Genomic DNA, 21,081 nt, shown 5'->3' with positions numbered 1-21,081 from the left:
CTGAAAACCAAAACACCCTTTAATTCTGGTGTTGTATAGGACAATGCATAAATTGGAAGGAATCCCCAGATAGAAACAACCTCCCTTAAGAAATACACCTCTCAGTGATAGGTATGCAAGGCTTTGGAGGCATGGCTTAGTCTCATGTCACCTGCCTCTCTAGGTGGATGTCCTTTTACCTTGTGTCTGTGCAAAAGGGGGGTGCAAAATTACCTCATTTTGGAGGAGAGGGAGATATTAGCTTGGAAGTTAGGATGGTCTCTTCTCTCTTAAATTGAGACTTTTGTTGAGAGACCCTGTACTTTCTATGTTGAGAAGATGTGCCCTGTGAATGGCACCCTTTAAGGAGCTTGAGCAGGGACTTGAGATTGTTTCTCACTTTGAGTTGCACACAAGTGGGAACTGAACTGGGTGCTGCTGCATTTTTTACTGGATTTTTTAACGTATTTTAAAGGGAATTATTTTTTATTTTTTTTGGGGAAGTGGGAAAAAAGCAAGACTTAACTTTATCTGGTATCCTAAAGCAGACAGGTTTAAAGATATTTTATTTGTGTCTGGTTTTTTTTTTTTAATAGGTTTGTATTTTAAAATATATGAAAACAAATAAATAAGAGACTAAATGGAAAATGGGTAGTGAGCTACCCCCCTTCTCTACCACCATCTCCTTGTGAATATTAATCAGGTGCCATTCTTTGAGTATATTTGATTGCTGGTGTAAGACACTCAAAATGACACATTTCCTGATAGGCAGGAAGCTCGTTGTCATGTCAACACTTGTGATTTATCTGCGTTTATTTGTGACAGGTTTTTATTCCTCTTCCCATTCTGTCACTCAGCAGCAGCAAATTATTCCCTTTTTGGAAGGATAAGAATATCCAGGCGACTGTGTGGGAGAACGTACTAGAGGGAATGAGCTTCTAAAAATACAACTCCTGACCTCTCCTCCTTGTTCTGCCTAATTTTAGAGCTACCTCAAAGAGCAAGTCACTGCTGTTGATCTCTTTGGATAGCATGGCAGCACTTAAGACCATCTTGTTTTCTGAGGAGTTGCTTTTATCCACTGCAAGGTTGTCCTAGGTTCCACACTGAGGAGCTAAATAGCAGCTCTGGGCCAAGTGTGTGTATATCAATTGATGAAGAACTTTAATTTATGCCAGCTGAAAGTCTGACCTCTCTGCTGCTGCTGGTGGTATTTTATTTTGGGAGAAAGCACAGCTCCAATACTCTGGTTATTTGGCACTGTCTCCAGGTCAGGTGTTTTTCACCATGCACTTTAATCACCACTCTGAGCTGGCACCAGCAACATTTTCTGCCGCTTTAGCATCCTCAGTGGGACTGTGATTTCATTACTGCACCAGACCTGTGCGACTGCTCTGACTCAGCCCTTATTAAGGTAGCCCTTATTAACCTGGAATCCCTGGAGCATCAACCCAGAACCAGGTCTGCAGCCTTCAAACAGGGGCCTTCAGTCACTGGGTGGTTGGGCATGGACCTTTATCAGATTAAAGCTTGGTTGTAGTTTGTGATGTTTTTAGACAAAATATTTTAGAAATTATTAGTCTAATTATTAATGCCTCTGACTTGCATTCTTTTTGCATTTTTAAGAGTGTTGGTGAGACAAGACTATAAAAGAGGAAACTACCAGTCTGTGAATCTTGTTTTAGCATCTGGGAAGGCAGCTGGCTGAATCTTGGAGGATTTCAATTGTGCCCCTCCAGAGCTTTCCGCTGCCCCACATTTTGCTGTCACTGCAAGGACACAGACTAAGGACAAGGCAGATTCTTTTGGGATGGAGAATCCTGTAAGCAGCTTTTCTGGGATAGTGACTGTCTTTTTAAACTTCTCTTTTATCATTTTGGGCTCAATTTGACAAGATCCATGTTAGAAGGTTCTGTTGTGATCTAAAATCACTGCACCAGGCTCACCCCAGCCCTTATTAACTTGCTGTTTACTTCATTGATGGTCTGTCCTCACCCTTTGTAGAAAAGCAAAGAAGCATTTGAATCTGGGAAGCCTGTAGAAGTGCCACACTGCAAAAGATATGACCCTTTTTATCACTCCAGCTGTCATCCTAGTAGTATTTTCATTTTCTCCCTGATTTACAGTTTTCAGAAGAGCAGCTGAAAAGCAGAGATGGCATATTTAGATTACACACATCCAGAAACACAGTACCTTCATTGTTCTGTTTCATGAGGCCCTTTCTTAGCCTGAGTGAAATAATGCTTAACCCCCTATAACCCCTCTCAACTTGCTGGAAGTGAGCACGTCTCTCTTATTCTAAGTTTCTGTATGTGTGCCTTTTCCTTCTGTTGTCTTCATGTTCTTCTCCCAGTCCTGTTCCTCCTCTCAAACAACACCAAGGCCTGACAAGATCTCATTAGTGTGATGCTCTTCTCATCTTCTCTCTAGACAGAAGCATTTGATGCTTCTTGCAGTGCATATAACTGCTGTTGGGACTCTTCAGCTATTTCATGTCCATGGCATTTTCATTCCTAGCCTATGCTGGCTATAAAGATTTAATTTTGGGAGATGCTTGTCATTTTCACAGCAAAATAAGTTAAATAATAGTGTTGGTTTGGGCTTTTTTGCTTTTTTTTGTGTTTTACTACCACAGTTAAAATCAGTCAACAAGGCTAGGATGTTTCAGAGGGAAGACTGGGATATGATTTCTGGAAGGGTATTGGAGTTGGTAATTTCTACCTGGGTGGCTTCTTCTGCTCCATATGGTTTCATCATCAGCTTTCTGATGCACTTATGGTTGGTACCCTTCATTTATGGTTTGAGCTTCAGTCTCCTGAGGGATGTCTGCACAATAGGGAAGGGAATGGCAAAGTGTCGAAGTGTGATGAATTCCTAACTTCAGAGAGCAGTTACAGTGTCAAAGGCTGGAGGCAGATCATGAAATAACATCTGCCTAGTTGGAGATGAGAACTTCTTTTGAGCTGCTGATGGTGTTTACAGCCAAGTGGCTCCTACCTGGGAACTCATGTGTCCATGTTCTCCCATTGCAGACACCCACTATTTGACCTGTCGGATCCAGGAGTGCTCCGAGACCAAAAGGAGTGGGCCCTTCTCGCGCTCCATTGATGTCAGCTCCCTTGTTGTGCAGGATGAATACATCTTCATCCAGGTAAGTTGCCTTTGTACAACAGGGACATTAATTCTGCCTGCACAAGGAATTTTTTCTGTGCAAGGGAGGAGGCATAGTCTTAGGATAAGCACATGGAACCACAGTTCATAAGAGCTGGGAGTCCATCCCGTTGGCTCTGCAGTCTGACACAAAGCACTTGATCTCTCTGCTCATCACATGTCTTGAATCTTACATATTTTTAAAGTTTGTTCATTAAGGGTCCATGGATTTCACAACTGTGTGGCTACTTGTAAAATACAAAGGAGCTAAAAATGAGTTGGGGAGAACAGAGGAGAACAAAGGAAAGGTGTGAATGATTGTTTTAACAACTGGAAAGGTTTATGCTGATTTGACAGTCAAGTAATGCTAACAGAGTGAACCAAAATTTGCAGTAGGAGGTAAAAGAGCAGAAAGATTGAGAAAAGATGTTACAGGGCAACTTCAAAGTGAAAGATGGCTGTAAATTTGTCAGTTGGTGATGATTTTGGAGATGAGGAGAAAGTGACAGAAATCGAATGAGAAACTACATGTTTTTGAGATTTTTTGAGAATACATGGGCTGGATGGAACAGGGCCATCTCTCAAAATTTTGTGTCTGTGGAAGACTGAGAATGAATAGTACAGTCTGGAAGAACACTTCCTGAAGATGTGCCATTTGGTTAAAAACTGAGAGCCAGGCTGTGGTGATTCCAGATCGTGGGAAGCTCAGGAGACACAGAGATTACAGACATGGTGATGTTAACTGCTTGTCACCAGTGCTGAAGCAGGGGGAACAAAATGAGATGAGGATTGGATTCAGGTGGTACAAAAAAGACACACACTTCCCTTTTTGAGTGAGACTGGGTCACAGTAAGTTTCTATTTTATTCCCTTTAGGGAGCATTTTTCTTGACTGTATCCGAATTATGAGAAAGTTTTGCTCTGTTTATTGTAAAACTTTCTTATAAATGGGAAGACTGATATTTCTGTGCTGGGATTAGGTGGAGGACTGGATCCCTATGGCCTGGGAGGACATACATGTGGGAGTATGAAAACTGCATGCATTTGAGTAACATTGGCAGAATTCTGAGAGTGGGGGAGTCTGCTGCTCTGGAGATGACCTACTGCCATGGGAGCTACAGCTCCCCTGAATCCCCCATGAAACCCAGCCTGCTACTGCTTCCTTTGGCATGGGGGACACCCACTGCTAGAAAACACTGTGAATGCAGTTTTTGCAACTTATTAAGTCATGATTTGACTAAAGGCAACGGCTTTCTGATCGATAAATGCTCTGTTCTCCAAGGGGTATTTTAGAGAGACTCTCTTAATGTGGTGGTTTATGTCTGTGGCTAAAGGTGTTGTGGAACATCCAGTTCTTTAAGCATGAGGCCTTACAGACATTTCTGACTCTACAGCTCTCACTTGTGTTAAAACAAGGCCACTCTGTTTAGAATCTTGATCTCACAGCAACGACATGGGCCTGATGCGTGTGTTCCTCTGCCTCAAATCAGCAGTGAGCAGCTCAGGCTATTAGCTGCTAAATGCTTCAAGTTAAAAAAAAGTGTGTGTATGTATACAAACACATGCATGTATGTATATGTAATACTCAAGTGCCTTGACTATTCTTAGCAAGGTTTTATTATAGCTTAATGGGTGTTTGACTTGAAAATCACATCCCCACGCTTCAAAAAGCTGTTAAATATACACACAGAACGTTGCTTCTGCTTTGGGCAGGAGACTCTCCATTCCCAGGCTGTCTCTCCCTTTCCCTGCTTTTTGTATCACACTGGCAGGGTTTCTGCCTGTCCAGCAGCCAGTTGTAAGTGGCTGCAGACGCTGGGCAGGGATTGAGTCCATGCAGTGCTGGAGTGACACGCAGGCACTTCAGATTCACAGCACACTCTGAGCTGAAGGTGTGCTAAATCCACCGTGTCCAGCACATGGTCAATGGACTATGCAGAGTGTTAGCTTGGTACATATGTAGGAGTGCTGATATGTCCTGGATGTTATTAGTCTCACAAACCTTGCGATGTTGCTGCCTATTATGGGATGTGTCAGACTGACTGTTTGCAGTGTCTCGCACATATTGTTCAGTCTGGATAATCTTGGACAGAAGTGTGGGAGCCAGGTCTTCAGATTTTTAAATATTAGACAGAAATGAATAAATAAATATCAAATTAAATGTTAAGAACCTGGTGAGGTTTAATAGCTGCATAAAGGGTTGGTGCATGAGTTCTGATATGTCTGTTCTGGAACAAATCAGAATTAATGTCTTGGAGTGGAGAGAGGAACTTGTTTCTTTTAACTTTTGTCATTAAACCAGCAGATTTTTTAGTCTAAATCTGTAGTCAGTGCTCCTCTAAAGTGAGTGGAGAGATCAAAACTTTCAGGGTCAATTTATCTCCTATTTCACCTATTTCAGCATGAGATAGGTTTCTCTTTGAATATGCCTTTCTCTTTAATATTAGAAGGAACCAAAGTAGAGCTTAGTGAAGACCCCGAATTTTGTGACAGCTAAAGTTAGGGAGGATGAACTCCAGCTATTGCTATCGATGTTTCAGATTATCTGCATACAGTTATTTACTAGTGAATATCCATTTTAACCAAGTTGATGAACAGGCCTGTGGTGTAAGATTGCTGGGAAACATTAACCTGTGTAACTGTGCACTCGAAGCAAACGTGATACAGTGATCCATAATGGTTAGGGGAAAGAAGAGCACAGAAGGTATGATAATGCCATTATAAATCAATGATTCCTGTTGTGCAGCACTTCTGAAAGGATCTTGCAGAATTACAGTACGAAGAAAGAAAATGAGAATTATCTTATGCTTGAAAATTTCTTTTCTGTTGAAGAGAGTTTTAAAAGACTGGCACTGGTTACCAGGCAAAAGAGATAAATAACATAGCCCATGAGGAAAGATGTAAAAGGTAATGTGGAAGGAAGAAAGAAATAGTTACTAAGAGAGAGTAGGAAGAATTCTAATGAATAAAACGGTAGGACATCACTCTGAATTTATTGACTGACTTTCTGTTCGATTGATCAATAGTTATTTAAGGATGCCTAGCATGCCACTAAGATTGGATTGGATAATCCTGCATAAATTGATACTTTAAGAGGAAATCTTACCCTCTCTTGCATGTGTAAGTTTTCATTCAGTTCACAGTATGCTCTGGTGTAACCAGGAGTCAATATCATCATCTTCTTTCATGATTAATACTTAAAATTCATACAACTTGCAAAAAAGGTCGTTTATTTGTGATAAAACCTTGGAACATATCTGGACTTATTTACTATAGCCAAAAAGGAGCTAATTTGATGATAAATTTGCCATTTAATATCTGTGTCAGTGGTGTTCAATTACATAACTGTGCTCTAGTGAGTACTCATTCAGTATCACTTTCCAAACTCAGGTGCAGACATAACCTGCAACTGCCTAGAATATTTGGTTCCTGACAATTACCTGAAATGCTACAGTATTTTCATGTGCAGAGCCTACATTATAAGACACAGGGATCAGGGATAGTCTTTTGGTTTATGTCTGAGTATAGAGTACTGATACTTTGGAGAATTAATATGTTAAAAAATAAATTACAGAGGGAATTCTGGGAAAGGTATTTTTCAAGCAGGTCTTGTATCATTATTTCTAGTGGAATTGCTCAGGTTGCTGAAAAGTGTTGAAAATTAAATAGGCTTTAATTAAAATGGTGACTATTTTTCAGGAAATTCTATTTTGACTGAGACAGCATTGTTTGGAGAACACCTTTTTTATTTTCCTATAAGTAAAAAAATAATATCAATGCTACTTGGTTTTTTAAAGAGAAGAGGAGGAATAATTTGTGTATGTTTCCTTGTCAACAGATCAAAATTTCCCACTAAAAATGCAGGAAAGCACGAGCAAATGTCACCACTTACTGCAGGCAGTGAGGAGAGTCTGGGCCACATAAGTCCCAGTACACTATTGCTTGTTTGTGGTGGTCTGAGAAGTCCTGGGGGTATGAATTCGTGCATTTGCTGGGAATCAGCTTTGCTCTGGGACAGTGCTTTTTGCAGAGAGCAGCATTCTTGTGGGCAGACCTGTAGGTGCCATAGACAGCTGAGTATTGCCAAGTTAAAGTAGCTGTTGCTGGTTGCCCAAAGGTTATGTGCAAGCATCTCGGGTGCAATGGCTCCGTGGTTTTTCTGGGTGGCCAGAGTCCCACCCTGGATGAGCCTGGCCACTGTTGGAGAGGGATGACATTCCCAGCGCAGACCTGTGTGAGGACTGTTTTCACACAGAAGCCTAGGTATCAGGAGAGGGACAAACAGTGATGAAACTCTTCAGAATGTGTGACATGAAGCCTGCTGGCACTACTACTGTTATAGTGCTGGTGACCTAAGGACATCAGTGGGACAAAGTTTACAGGGAGACGCACTGTTTTTTATGAGTAGGAACTGATAGAGTTAGGAAAGGGACAGATAAGATTTTGGGCATACTCACAAGATCCTAAGGGACTTGAGGAAGGATTTGGTCTCTGAAAATTGTTCTTTCTTTTTTTTCCCCAGCTGTAGATGTGGGTCTCATATTTCCCTCCCCCTATAAATCTTGCTGTGTTGTGTAAACCCTTAGGTGGGTGGCTTTCCCCCCAGAGATCATACCAGTCTAGTCCAGCATGCAGTTATCACTGTCCGTATTCCTCTCTTATGCTTCTGTCTCTGTCAGCATTTGGAGACCCTCAGGGTTACGTTGGCCTTTTTGATTTGAGCTGGCTGTAAGTCAGTGCAGAGATGTGTGGATAGGTGATCAATACCTGTCTTGGTTGTTTTTATGTCTTTATTTTTTTCCAGGATGCTGCAGACTCTGCTATCCCAGCAGAGAGCAGCTGAAGTTGATCTGAATTGTAGCTCAGACTTTCAGTACTTTCCATACCAGTGACAATGCTACTGGGTACAGAAGACTCCTCAGATTTAGCAGCTGATACCTGGTTTGGGTTTGGGGGTGATGCAGGCCAAACAAATGCCTTTGGAGATGCGCCCTGTCTGATTTCTCTTTGACTGGTGGTCTCATAAGGACAAGGAACGATCCCTGTAAACTTTGTTTGAAAAGGATTGGCCTTTGGCTTTAGATCCTGGTCCATTTCCACTTTAAATGGGGAGTGCTTTGCACCACTAACCAGAAAGGCATGCTGAGAGGCAGTACCTTATCATTTTCCAAGGCCTTTAAAGAGTGGGAACATGGCTACCACTTCCCCTTTCCATCCTATGGCATAATTTATCAAGGTGTTTAGCTGCAGGCTGAAACACAAGAGTGTCTTGTCTCTCACCTGGCCCCTGCTGCTACTTCTCCTGGGAACCTTTCTTGTCTTCTTTCTTTGCCATTTCATTTGTGATTCAGTCTCCTGGGAACTGCACATCTTCCTCTTGACTCCATATTCCTTCAGGTTGTCCTGGGACATACGAAGGTTCCATGTTCAAAAAGCTAAGTTGCTCTCTTGGTGGCCCTTTGTTTTGAGGTTGATGTGATGAAGCTAGAAAGGAGTGTGAGGGCAGCTGGGGAGAGAGAGAGGGTCTTGGCTGTGGTTTAAAATCCTCCTGAATGTGATGGGGTCTGTGGTGTTGCCATTTAGAGCAAGAGATGTGGTTACTCACATCTTGCTCATGCAGCAGTGTAGAAGCAGCTGCAGTTCTTGTAGGAACTGTAGGAATTACATGTGGAAAGGGAAAAGTTTAAGTCAAAATCCTCTTCTTTGATACTGGTCTTCTATCTGGCTCTTCTTCACCTTCTGAAGTAATTCTGAACTTAGAAGATTTCTGCCTAATTCAGGGAGTTGCACAGCAGGGCAGCACCTCAGCCTGTTCACTGGCTTGAGTGAGAAAGAAAAAACACAGAATTTCTCCAGAGGTTGTTGTGTGGTGCAGCTGAGTGGGAGTCTTAACAGTGCACATCTGAATAACTCCTCTGGCTCACAGGAGCAAACACTTCTGCCAAAATCTGTTGAACCAATTCAATCTTCTTTTACATCAGAAAAGTCTCCTTAAAACATGTGCAGATGTCAGTATTCACCCACAATCACTGATAACTTCTTACAAAACCTATGGATAATATTTCCTTTTTTGGATGCCTGATGTCTCATCAGAGTATGTACAAAAATTTCAGCTGAAGTAATTTAATGCAAAATGGCACTTACAGACTTTCTTTATATCTGAATCAAATTCTGGTTTTATCAGGATGGATATAGTTATGATAACATTTTTTTTCCCCTAGCCTCAGTAAAAAAAAAAAAAAAATTATTTATAACGTTAGAATCCAGGTGGGGGGGACATTTCTCTTTGGGGTGTTATAGAGGGGGAAAAAATTTCCTGGTTCTAGAAGCTATCTATATTTAAGCTCAGCTCAGAGAAGTAGTTTAATAATACTACTGGTTGTAACTATGATTGTTTAGGAACACTTGGAAGTGCTTATGTTTAGTAGGACATGAGTGTATGTTTCAAGTTTATTGAGTATTTAAGGATAGGCTAAATGAGCATATTTGCTGAATTGAAGTCATTTATCAGGTGAGAAGACTTCAACCAACAGTCACAGCTGAGCTTATGCTAATTCATAGGGAATCCTGACCTCAGTTATCAAGTTATCAATTTAAAAACTTAAATAAGAATAAGTGCTAAATTTCCCCAGGAATAAAAGGGTTTTTATTTAATTTTTTTTTATTAACATGAGACTTCTCGGCAGTGAAACAGGATAGAGGGGAGAACTTAAACATTTATTGCCCAGTGTAGAGCCTTCTCTTTATTTTCATAGAAACTAAATACACCATGTTCAAATATAAATTTCTTTCCTCCATTTTTTCCTCCATTAACTGGGAGCCAAAGGTCTTAACAGAAATCAATCCATGCAATTTATTTTTAACTTCACCCTGCTTAGCTACGATTGATTTTTATCTTTGCGATCGATGGTAGAGAAAACGGTTTGGCGGGACAATGGAGCACTCTCCAGCTTGTAGGGGTTGGTCTGTGAGTCTTTTATTGAAGGAATCATTAAAAGCTTATTATGAAACTAATAGGATGGAGACGTTTAAATGATGAACACGATTACACCTGTTTTACTGGTGAATAATGCCTGCTACAGCTGATCTCCTCTCCCTCCTATTTAAAATGCTGGACAGCGCTCCAGTGGGGGAAATTAATCCATAGAGATGAAAGAAAGTGCATCCTACATGCTAGTTAAAAGCTCTTCTTAAAGCAAGACAGGCAATAAGTAGTTAGCTACTTTCCTATTCACTGCTGGGTGCTTTTCATCCATTTCTAGCACAGTTTTGTCTTTTCTGTGCCAAATATCACATTTGGAACTTGAGCCTAAACATCTCTTGATAAAAAACCCTATTAACATTTTCCTTTATTTATTTATTTATTTTTTATTGATTTCCTTTCTAGGGCTTTTTGTGCTGTACTTTCTTTTATCACTCTCTCCCCTCCCCTCACGTTGTCTGATTGATCAGCTGAAGATGTAAAGTATTGCCTTGGCAAACTCATATGTTTCCTCTGAAATCAAAGAGAGATTTAATGTGTACAATTATGCTCTTCTCAAGTTGGTTTCTGTGTGGGTAATGTGCATCTGCAGCTCTGATGTGGCTTGTGTTTTGGTGTAACTGTGGCACATTTTCGGCAGGAGCTGCTTTTAAAACAAATGCAATACTTTCACTCAGGATTACTCTGTCCTTTAGCTGTGTCACCTTTGCTCTGAGGGGAGAGGGAGGTGAACAGGGACTGGGCCAGTATAATAAATGCTCCTTTGTCGTAGCAAATTTTCTGTGATGGATGAGATGCTCTAAAGAGTGTCATGTTTTCCAAGCCTGCTGAATTTACCGGGCAACTTGAGGGTGCTTTGTGCACAGAAACCGCACAGCATGCTCCGGTATTTGCGTATTGTCCAATGACTGTGCAGAAGGCATGATATTAATGAAAATCACAGGGAAATAATTCAGACTGGATGGTACCTATCATGATGGGATTTATGCTGGGGCAGTGGAGAACCTCACTACACAGAAATATCTGGAAGATTGCTTTTCCTCGCCATGGTGGGCAATCAAGAAGGAAGAACATTACACTAGGTTAATGTTCGCCCTCATCTTCTGAACCTCTTGTGACTGGAATTGTGGTTAGACCTGGGAGACGAGGCACAACTTTTCAATCCTCATACTCACAAATCTGTGCAAGGCCTAGGCAGGGCTGTCTCTGAAGAACCCCAAAATCCCTTGCTAAGGGTGTCAGTGGAGCAGCCTGCTTGCTGAACTTGTCATAACTCTTTTGGGCTTTAACCCACATTTTGATTTGGGGGATTTTATGCCCACAAGAAGGAGAAAGGGAACCTAAAGTTATAGCAATGAGGAGGGATGCCAGGGCTCCCTATGGAGCTGGAGAGCACAGATCCAGGAGGCTGCTACAATAGAATGTTCCTGAACTTTTGAGTCCTACCAGCTCATTTTATGTTGCTAGAAAGGAGGGGTACTCCACAAGCAGAGGAATCACCTCGGAAAACAAGTGAGGTGTTTATTGAAAATAACATCAACTATATGCTATTAATGACTTACTTTCAACAAGAAGTTAAAAATGTGGTTCTGCAAGCTTTTTGCTCACTTTTCTGCAAGTTCTTTGAGCAGCAGGAGGCAGATGGAGTCCTGCTTAGCCCAGGGGCATTTCTGAGATTTAGTAATTTCATGTTTGTTACATCAATACCTGCCTTACATTGGAAATTATGAGTCTCAATATCAGCCAGCCAGGAAGATGATAATGAAGACTGATGCACAGTGATCTACAGTTCCTGACATCATCTAGGGCGTCTTTGTAGTCTGGGACCTCTTAGCTCTTTCTGCTTGCCTTCAAAACTCTTTAGATATCACAGGTGTTTTTGCCTAAGAGGAACGTCAATCTAAAAAAAAAAAACCACCAAAAAAGAAGCAAAACCTGCCCTTAAAGAATCATATCCAATCATTAACATGAGAAATGGCTTTGTGTGTTCCTAGACATGTCACAGAAATTATGGAGATAAATAGATTCCATGAGAAACTTTATCTAATTCTCTGCAGTCTTGTGAGCGTATTTGCTTTCTTGTATGTTTGATGCACTCTGTCTCACTACAGGTCAGGAGGGGGAATGAGCCAACATATTCAGACTCTGAGGGCTTTTAAAGAGAAATTTCTCATGTTTCTCTTCTTAAGTGCCAGCTGATATAAGTTAGATGAGACTTCGTCTTGATACAATATGTGGAAGTATAAAACAAAAGTAGTAGCTCATGATTGGAGGGAGGAAGGAAGAACACAGGTTAGGAAAGACAGATGTGCTTGATGGCAAACACATTTGTCCATAGGAATCATTTCCACTGGCCAGAAGCCCAATTGAACACATAAAGTAGAAATCCAGAAAAACAGATTAATGATCCAGTCATTAGTGATGGAGGAGGAAAAAGACAAACCCAGCTAATTCTGTACTGAGCATGACAGATGAGCTCACAGCAAATAATTGGGTGACATTCATCAAATGTGAACTGAAAGGAGGCATTGGAGGGCAAAATGCTGCCATAATCTCTGGGATTTACAGTGTTGGAGCATTTGCTCATAGGAAAAGGAAAAGTTCATCAAAATAAATTAAGTTGGGCCTTCCAAAATTCATTCTGTATCACAGTGCTTGCCAAAACTTTATTGGAGGCTTGATCATTTTTTTGGAGCTGTTATAACTGTGCATGTAAATCATGCAAAGATGAGATCCTGGCTGGGAAAAGCTTACATAGCTCCTGCCAGCAGAATTGTGGGTGGCTTCATATTATCTGGCTCAGGAAGACCACAAACCTCAAAGATTTCTATTTCTAAACCCTTGTCAAGGTGACCTAGTCCAGGTAGAAGCCTGGAAGGGAGTTTAACTATTGCATACTGAACTTTTAACAGTGTTTTAATCCTGAATTTCTGCATTAAAAACGAGACAGACAAACAAACAATTAATACAAACAAACCTCTCCAGGTACCAGTTTTCAGTGGGATAAAGTGAAAAAAAACTGTGTAAAACCTTTTGAGTGTGGAAAACTTGTAGTAGATCCCGTTGTGGCTCAGAAAGTGGAATTTGATCACTCCTTGATATTTTTGCCACTCTATGTTCACTGGATTAACTACAAGATTGTTGGACTGTTCCTAATCTTAATTGGTCATCACAGCATTTACAAAGTACGTAAATATTCATGTCCTCATCTACAAGTTGAAGACCATCTCAGCCCATCAGAAGAAGTGGATATTGAACCCAAGGTCTTTACCAAGTAGTCATTGGACACATTCAGTTCATGTGACAGTTGAAAATTTGGATTTTCCAGTGGAGGTCATAAATATTAAAAGAGAAGAGGGGATATTTAAATATTCCCTGTGCTATTTAGACAACATGACCTAGAAGTGTGGGATCCTTTGAGCAATGCTTGTAGAGCTGAGAGAGATAAAATTACTGCAAACATTAATTTTTGCCTTTGAGCTGGACTCAATATGAATCAACTGCACAGTCTGTTCTCTCCTGTGAAAATTTTAGTTTGATGTGGATGTATTAGACGGGAAATTTATCCTTCAGAAGTAGAACTCACTGACTTTGTTCAGCCTGCGGAAGAGACGGCTGTGGGAAGACATTAGGGCACCTTCCAGTAGCTAAAGGGGCTACAAGAGAGCTGGAGGGGGACTTTGGACAAGGAGGAATGGTGTTGAACTGAAAGAGAACAAGGAAGAACTGGATGGTTTTTAAGGTCCCAACCCAGACCATTGTGTGATTCTATGATCCTCACAGCTGGAGAGCAGGACCTGAAATGCTCACTGCTGTGCCCGTCCCCAGTGCACTTTGCATGAAGTGAGAGTCCAGTGACTGCTGTTCTCTCCCTGTCTCTTCCACTGGCTTGTTCTGGGTCCGTAGGCAAGCTGCTTTAGATTTTCATGTTTGTGTTTACCCTTGGCTTTAGCTAAAGGTTATCTGCAGAGAGTTTATTAGATATGATATATAGGTCATTCTGATGACCTTATGCTGTGTGTGCTATAATATATATAGTTGTTTTTGTTTTTTTTTTCTCTTGAGGGTTCTAAGTACAGTTATGATGACATTACAAGTAGAAATGAAAGAAAATCAGAAGGGGAAGTCTTAGTGTAGAAGCTGGTCCTATTTCTAAACCTTCCTTTCTTTCCAGTTTTTCAAACTGTCAACGGAAAAGCCTTGAGTTGATTAGATGTCAAATTTCATGACCAATAATAGGATGTCCTTCGAATGACAGCTTCTCTAGGGAAGAAAGCCACTATCTAGAGGTGCTATCATTGCTGAGAATACAACTGATGCTGTAGCAATGTTCTCTGTAAGCTCATTCTCAAATATCACTGCCAGATAAAGTAAGTATATCTAGGAGAGAATCTAGGGCCTTTCTCTTAGCTTTATTGGAAACTTAAGAAGCCAACAAGTGACATTCCATATAATAGACAAGTGCTGTGTGCATTATTTTATCTTAAGACCTGCAAGACTGCCCAACCAGCAGAATGTAGGAAATTCACTGATGTAAGCCTTATTTTAGCCAGGTCTGAGATGGCTCCAGAAAGAACACCTACAGCAAGAGTGAGTGAGTCTTGACAGGTTTTAAATCCCATATTTTACAAATTATCAGTGCTAGAACTCGTTGATGCATGGCATTTTTGCATAGGCTTTAGTTCATTCAGCCCATAAAACTGCAGATTTGGATGTCTATCAGTTCCCCCCACACACATCCTTTTTCAGAGAGCGTGATTTTAGAGAAACCAGTTTCATAGTGACAAAGGGCATCTAAGAGCTTAGCTCCAGCTTTCCAAGAGCACATTTACTGTTGGCATTAAATGGTGCTAGTGTGGATCTCTGCTGTTAGTCACTGTGAAAGGTTGTTGGAAGACAATCCTGGCCTCAAAGGACTTACAGTGCAGACAAGGCTGAGAAGCAGCAGAGAAAAGAGGGATTATCTCCTACTTACAGGGGAGGAACAGAAGCACACAGAGACTTTAAATTACTTGCCCAAGGTAATTGAGTTGGACCATGTGATGAAACCAGATCCTCCTCTTCCTCCCACTCAGCACCTTTTTTCCTGAGATGTTAAAATCACACTGGATTTGAATCATAAGAGACAAAATGGAAAGTTCAATAGCACAGCTTAAGTAAATAATACTCCATCCTTCTCAAATCTGGGATTTCTTTGGAGTTACCCAGAGGCTTTTAGGGACAGCTATGCCTGTCATAAAAAAAGATATCTGAAAGAAAGTTTGTCAGGCACTTTTAAAGGTGTCATCACAGAGTGTCTCAGAAGAGTCATCACTCACTTTGTTTGGTGTTTCCATAGGTGACAACTGGTGGAAGAGCAACTTACTATGTGTCGTACAGACGGGAGCCTTTTGCACAGATTAAATTACCCAAGTACTCCCTTCCTAAGGTGAGTCTGCCATGTGTGAACATAGACATGTAGTATCTTGGGCAGCCAACTAAGTGAGGTTTGATAAGGTGAAGTGCCAGGTCCTTCACTTGGGTCACAACAACTCCACACAGTGCTACAGGCTGGGGACAGAGTGGCTGGAAAGTGGCCCAGTGGAAAAGGACCTGGGGGTACTGGTTGACAGTTCCTGAGGTGGCCAAGAAGGCCAATGGTATCTTTGTCTGTATCAAGAATATAGTTGCCACCAGGACTAGGAAAGTGACCTGTTATAATACAGATTTGTTGGTGGTCCTGATTTAGAACTGGTGCATAGTATAAAATCAGGGGTACTTTTGTAATTTAAAAATCAGAAGTACTTTAAAGCTAGGTGTCATGGAAAAGTCTTCAAGCCATGTAAAGGAGGCTTGTTTATGCTGCCCTTAGTCACTAGAATATTTTTGCTGTACAGTAATAACTATCCTGTCATCTGCAGATTAATGAACTCTGCTGGAGTTGTACATATGTGAGGCTGGCACCAGGCTAATGCAATATTTCCACTGCAAGTGGTGAAAACAGATTGAAGTCGTTGGGTGTTTTGCTTTATTTTCACACTGTTGGAATAGGTTGGGTACCTCCTTAATCTTTAAGGAATTATAGCTGCTGGGCAAGAACAAACTTCCTGATTTAGTCTTCCTTCATTGAGGGAAATGGCAAATCTCCCACTGATTGTACTCACTGGGAGAGAATTAGGCCCTCAAATGGTTTTTCTCCCCATCCCATGCCAATAGGATATGTTAGGTCTATTAGAAATAGCCCCATTTAATCAATCCCAACTTTTCATCTAGATACCTCACACAAAAGATTAAGATGCCTCCTAGGCAGGATGAGGATATTGAGCTGATCTTCCCCCAGATATTCTTTCCTGAAATCAGGTCACTCCATCCTTTGGGAGACTTCCAGAATTATGATTTCTTGATGCAGAAACAGTGCAAGGAATTAATCAAGGCCCCTTGGCACTCTAGGGAAAGTTTAAATAGATACAAATAGATAAATGGAGTCTCATATAAAAACCACAGTCATTTTGCTTCTAGCTGAACCTGTGTCAGTTTGTTCAACAATGGTAGCAAGGATGAAGTGCTTCAACACTCATCACCACCCCGAAAGTAATTTCCATGAACCTGTTTTAAAATAATACTGAGAAAATGCACTGTCAAATCTCTCTGATATTAAAACTAAATGGGGAAACCCTTGCTAGACTTTTTGTGTCTTGGGCAGCAGCAGAAATCCAGCGAAGGTTAGTGGGTGGATTATTTGATAGCCTGTATATTGTGGGATAACTGATCTCAGATAAACTCTCAATAGGAAAGTGTGCTATTAAAAATCCCTGTCAGCAGTAGCTCAAACTGATACCTATACCTCACCTTCAAATAAATGTGAACTCCAAGGTTTTTTGAAACCATCCTCTGCCAGTTGGAAGCACAAGCCCATTAGTTCAGCATGTGAATGAAAATTATCACTGCTTTTAGCCTGGTGCCATATGATGCTTAGTGGCTGTGAAGACTCCATGCTCCAAGGCTGTGAATCTTCCATGAGTGATAAAACCGACTTTCAAATTTATAAATAAAAAATGAAACTGGATGAAATTCCTTGAAGGTACCAAAAATGAAGAAAGCAAAACCCCTTTGCCTGGGGTGTGATTATTAAAAAAATGAAATGCAGAAAAGTCACAATGCTGGTAATTTATTGGCTTGCTCTAACAGAAAGTTGTTAAACATACCTATAATTCATGCTCCATCTCCATTCTTTCATAATTCATGGTAATTACTACATGTCCCGAAGGGCAAAGAAATACAGAGATCCTCAGTAACAGGCCTTTTGTCTTCTTTTAACAGGACATGCATATTATCAGCACAGATGAGAATCAGGTCTTTGCAGCTGTTCAAGAGTGGAACCAGAATGATACATATAACCTGTACATCTCAGACACCCGAGGGGTCTACTTCACCCTGGCCTTGGAAAATGTGAAAAGCAGCCGGGGACTGGAGGGGAATATCGTCATTGACCTTTATGAGGTATGTAGTAAAGGGCACCCTACAAAGAGCAGCAACTGCCTGCTAGTTCAAGCAAGTGTAAATCTCTTACCAACCTCCCAGGATTTTCATTTGTTTTGGGATCAGCCCTGTGGCGTTTCCTGGATTTGATGATGAGTTGACTCAAGTGAGAATAGATGTAGTGCATTCTGTTATGGGTACAACAACTGGTTGGGTTCAAGTCAGTGTCTAGTTAGCTGTGTGTCATTTCCAAAAGAGAAGACTATTATCCTTCTCACCGTAGTGTGGATATCCATAGAAGGACTAAACATACCTTTTCTTTCCCCTTGGACATCTAGAGACACCTGCTCGCAGGCAGGGAATCTGGACTGCGCCTTAGTGAGCACTGAACAGTTTGTGAACTATAACCAAACATTTGTAGGTGCCACTTGCCCAGAGATGACAGATGGATAACTTCTACCCCAAACTATCTTCCATTCTCATGCTTCTGCCAGGCCTGTCAGCCTTGGCCAGCAGCAGTCCATTCAGAGCAGTTCCAGTTCCTGGTTTCTTCAGAGCATTCTGGTTTTGGTGTGTTATTACTTGTTGGATGGAAGATCTCAGTGCTCAGTGCTTTGCCAGCAGCTAACAACTGATCTGTAATACTAATAGAAATGGTTGCAGGCTGATTTCTGCTGTTACACAGAGAAATGTTCTTGCAGCTACATGCAGAACTTAGGACTGTACATTTATTTATTTCAGCCAGAATAATGCTTATTTAACAACATAATCAATTTGTTTATAAAAATCAAGATAGCTTAAGTCAATGAGGGAAAATTCACAAATAACACATTGATCAGTATGAAGGACAGGGTTTATGGTTTTTTTTCACCTGGTTAAATATATTTTCCTGCCTCTGAAAAAGTATATTTCTTTGCTGTGATGAACCAGCTAAAACAAACATGCTTTATCTCCCATTCCTGGGCAAACCTGTGTATTCCCCAGTGGTTTATCATAGACTTGTCACTGTTAAATGCTAATAGATTTTCACAGGGTCATTTAAAGAGTAGTGTCACTCCAGGGGCTTTAGATAGAAGGATTTGCATTGTGACAGTTGCCAGGAAGTTGCAGATTTGCAGCAAGTTCCTTCTTCCTGTCTCACTTTCGCAGCTGTGCAACAGAGACCAGACTCAACATGAAATCTTCTTGGGGATGTTTTGACAGGACCATATTCTGTTGGAATGGGTTCTGCTGACAAAAATCAAAACATTTGAAACAACTGGGTTGATTTTGTCAGAATTTGGGTGTGGAAGGAAGAGGGAGAAATCAAGTTTGCAAAACATCAGTGTCTCAGCATGTTCAGGATTCCCATCTTTTGTGTTGATTTTTTTTTTTCTGGTACACAAAAGGATCCCACACTGCTTCTGATGTGATGTGCTGCCTCCCCTGTTTTGACAATCTGTGGAGGCAGTGGGGCAGACCCCATCCTCAAGCTCACAGGACTCATGTGTGACCTGGTGCATGCTGCACCTTCAAGCCCATCATCAGCCTGTCTGCAAGAACTCAATGAAATCCCAAAGTGGGCTGTTTCCTCAGGATTTGCTCTGTGACCATCCTTGTCTTTTTCTTCTAAGGAGAGAAACTGTGGATACAAAAATGCTGCTAGCAAGGATTTTCTTGCTATTTTCTAAGTCCGTGAGAGACTTTTCTCTCTCACAGAAGAGGTAGCAGAGTTATGTAAACAACCAAGCCACCTGCAACCTTGAAAAGTCTTGTTTATAGTACAGTAGAAAAATATTTTGACAATGGATGTTTTAGGATTTTAGCCAATCACCCCAAGGGGTGACTGATACTTTGTCCAATTAGACTGTGAAGAAAAAAGTCTATAGAAGAGTTTGTAAGATAATTAAAGAGATCAATCTTGCTGCACAGTTCCTGCCTGCTGGATCTTCTCTCCTCCTCCCTACGGCTGCGGGACACGGTGATATACCCTAGGGTATTTTTAATAAGAAACCACACGAGATCTTTCAGCTTTTCAACCATCATCAAGATGTACCGTCAGTGCCATTCAGTGTTATAAGATTTGATTGAGATGGCTTCTTTGCTTTTACAGAGACCTCCCACTCCTCAGAGTGCTCAGATGGACATTGCTTCCAGCCTGTTCTTCCGATGTATTTTTTTCATCTCTCTCCCTTTTTCCTAGGTAGCAGGGATCAAAGGCATATTCCTGGCTAACAGGAAGATAGATGACCAAATCAAGACTTTCATTACCTACAACAAGGGCAGAGACTGGCGTTTGCTACAGGCACCAGACACCGATCTAAGAGGGGATCCTGTACTTTGCCAGCTGGTGAGTGGCAAATCTTTTTCAAGGCACTACTGATTCCTTCAGAGCTGCTTATTTTAGTCACTAGGTTAACAAAACTCTCCCTGTGTTTTTTCTCTTGACCTTCTGTGTGTTAAATGAATTAAGTAAATTTCTTTTTCTATAGCTTCATCACTTTCAAGGGAAAATTCTGACCTTCTTTCTTGATGTATTTCATAGAATTCAAGTCAGAATAAGAAAGTTTCTGGGGAAAAGTGCTCTAAGTCAGACTGTTGATAAAACAAGGGCAGACATGCTTGTTTGTAGTGCAGAGTTCCTGCAAAGGAACGTATGAACTATGTGTGCTAAGAACAGAGGGGTCATTTTCAGAAGGATCAGAGCATCTGTGTGCAGTCACCAGGAGTTCCTCTGATCTTTAACTTGCTGCATATTAAAGCTTCCGCCTTTTGTTTGTTTTCTGTCAACAGCCATTTTGCTCATTGCACTTGCGCCTGCAGCTCTCAGAAAATCCATATACTTCAGGGAGTATTTCCAGCAAAGAGACAGCTCCTGGGCTGCTGGTGGCAACAGGTAAGAACATAAGTGCTTCTCACCACTCACCCATACCTCCCTGGGAGCCTGAGAGTATATGAGGTATTCCCTATTGGTGTAAAACCTTTCAGCTCTGTTTCAGCAAGTGCTGAGCTAATTCACATTAACTCCCATTTGCTATGGGCTAGGAAAAGGTGTATGGCCCCAAGTTCAAAAAAGGTGTCAGGTATTTGTTGCTCTACAATAACCCATCTGCCGGTCTCAGCCCATACTTTCAAGGTACCATTACCAAGTGGCATTACTAGGTCCTCTCATGTTGTTACAACCACTGATGGATGTGTATCTGATTGCTGCAAGTGCCATGGATGAGAATAGTACCATGGGCTACTTGAAGATGTAAATATGTTCTGCCTTTTGAGTAGCAAGCACAGAGTTGTCACAAAGTCTGTCAGGTGAAGCCTGGGCTTCATGGGTGCCTGTGTTCTGCATGGCACCTATTTTCAACCCTGTATTGCTGCAAGACCAGCAGCATTTAATCAACACTGCACGGGCTACTGGTATTGTGGGCTGCTCTGCAAAAAAATGCTTTGGCAGGTTGTGTTGTTTCAATGACAGCCTGCTACAATACTTCATGGTGGCAGTGGCTGACCCACTGTAATTAATCTGCAGGATGGATG

The 21,081-nt window shown here is 41.2% G+C and overlaps 1 protein-coding gene across 1 annotated transcript in view; it reads left to right on the top strand.

Annotated features, from left to right (window-relative positions):
• Positions 1–21,081, top strand: part of SORCS3 (sortilin related VPS10 domain containing receptor 3) — a 276,531-nt gene that overhangs the window by 195,283 nt on the left and 60,167 nt on the right. Inside the window, 5 exon segments of the mRNA XM_039553918.1 lie at positions 3,012–3,130; positions 15,449–15,538; positions 17,410–17,589; positions 19,751–19,897; positions 20,341–20,443. Of these exon segments, the coding sequence (XP_039409852.1) occupies positions 3,012–3,130; positions 15,449–15,538; positions 17,410–17,589; positions 19,751–19,897; positions 20,341–20,443 (639 nt within the window).

This window comes from Corvus cornix, chromosome 6 (assembly GCF_000738735.6).
Source record: "Corvus cornix cornix isolate S_Up_H32 chromosome 6, ASM73873v5, whole genome shotgun sequence".
In the NCBI taxonomy this organism is placed as follows: domain Eukaryota; kingdom Metazoa; phylum Chordata; class Aves; order Passeriformes; family Corvidae; genus Corvus; species Corvus cornix.
Note: the sequence above shows the minus strand (reverse complement) of the source record. Positions and strands in the feature narration are given on the sequence as shown.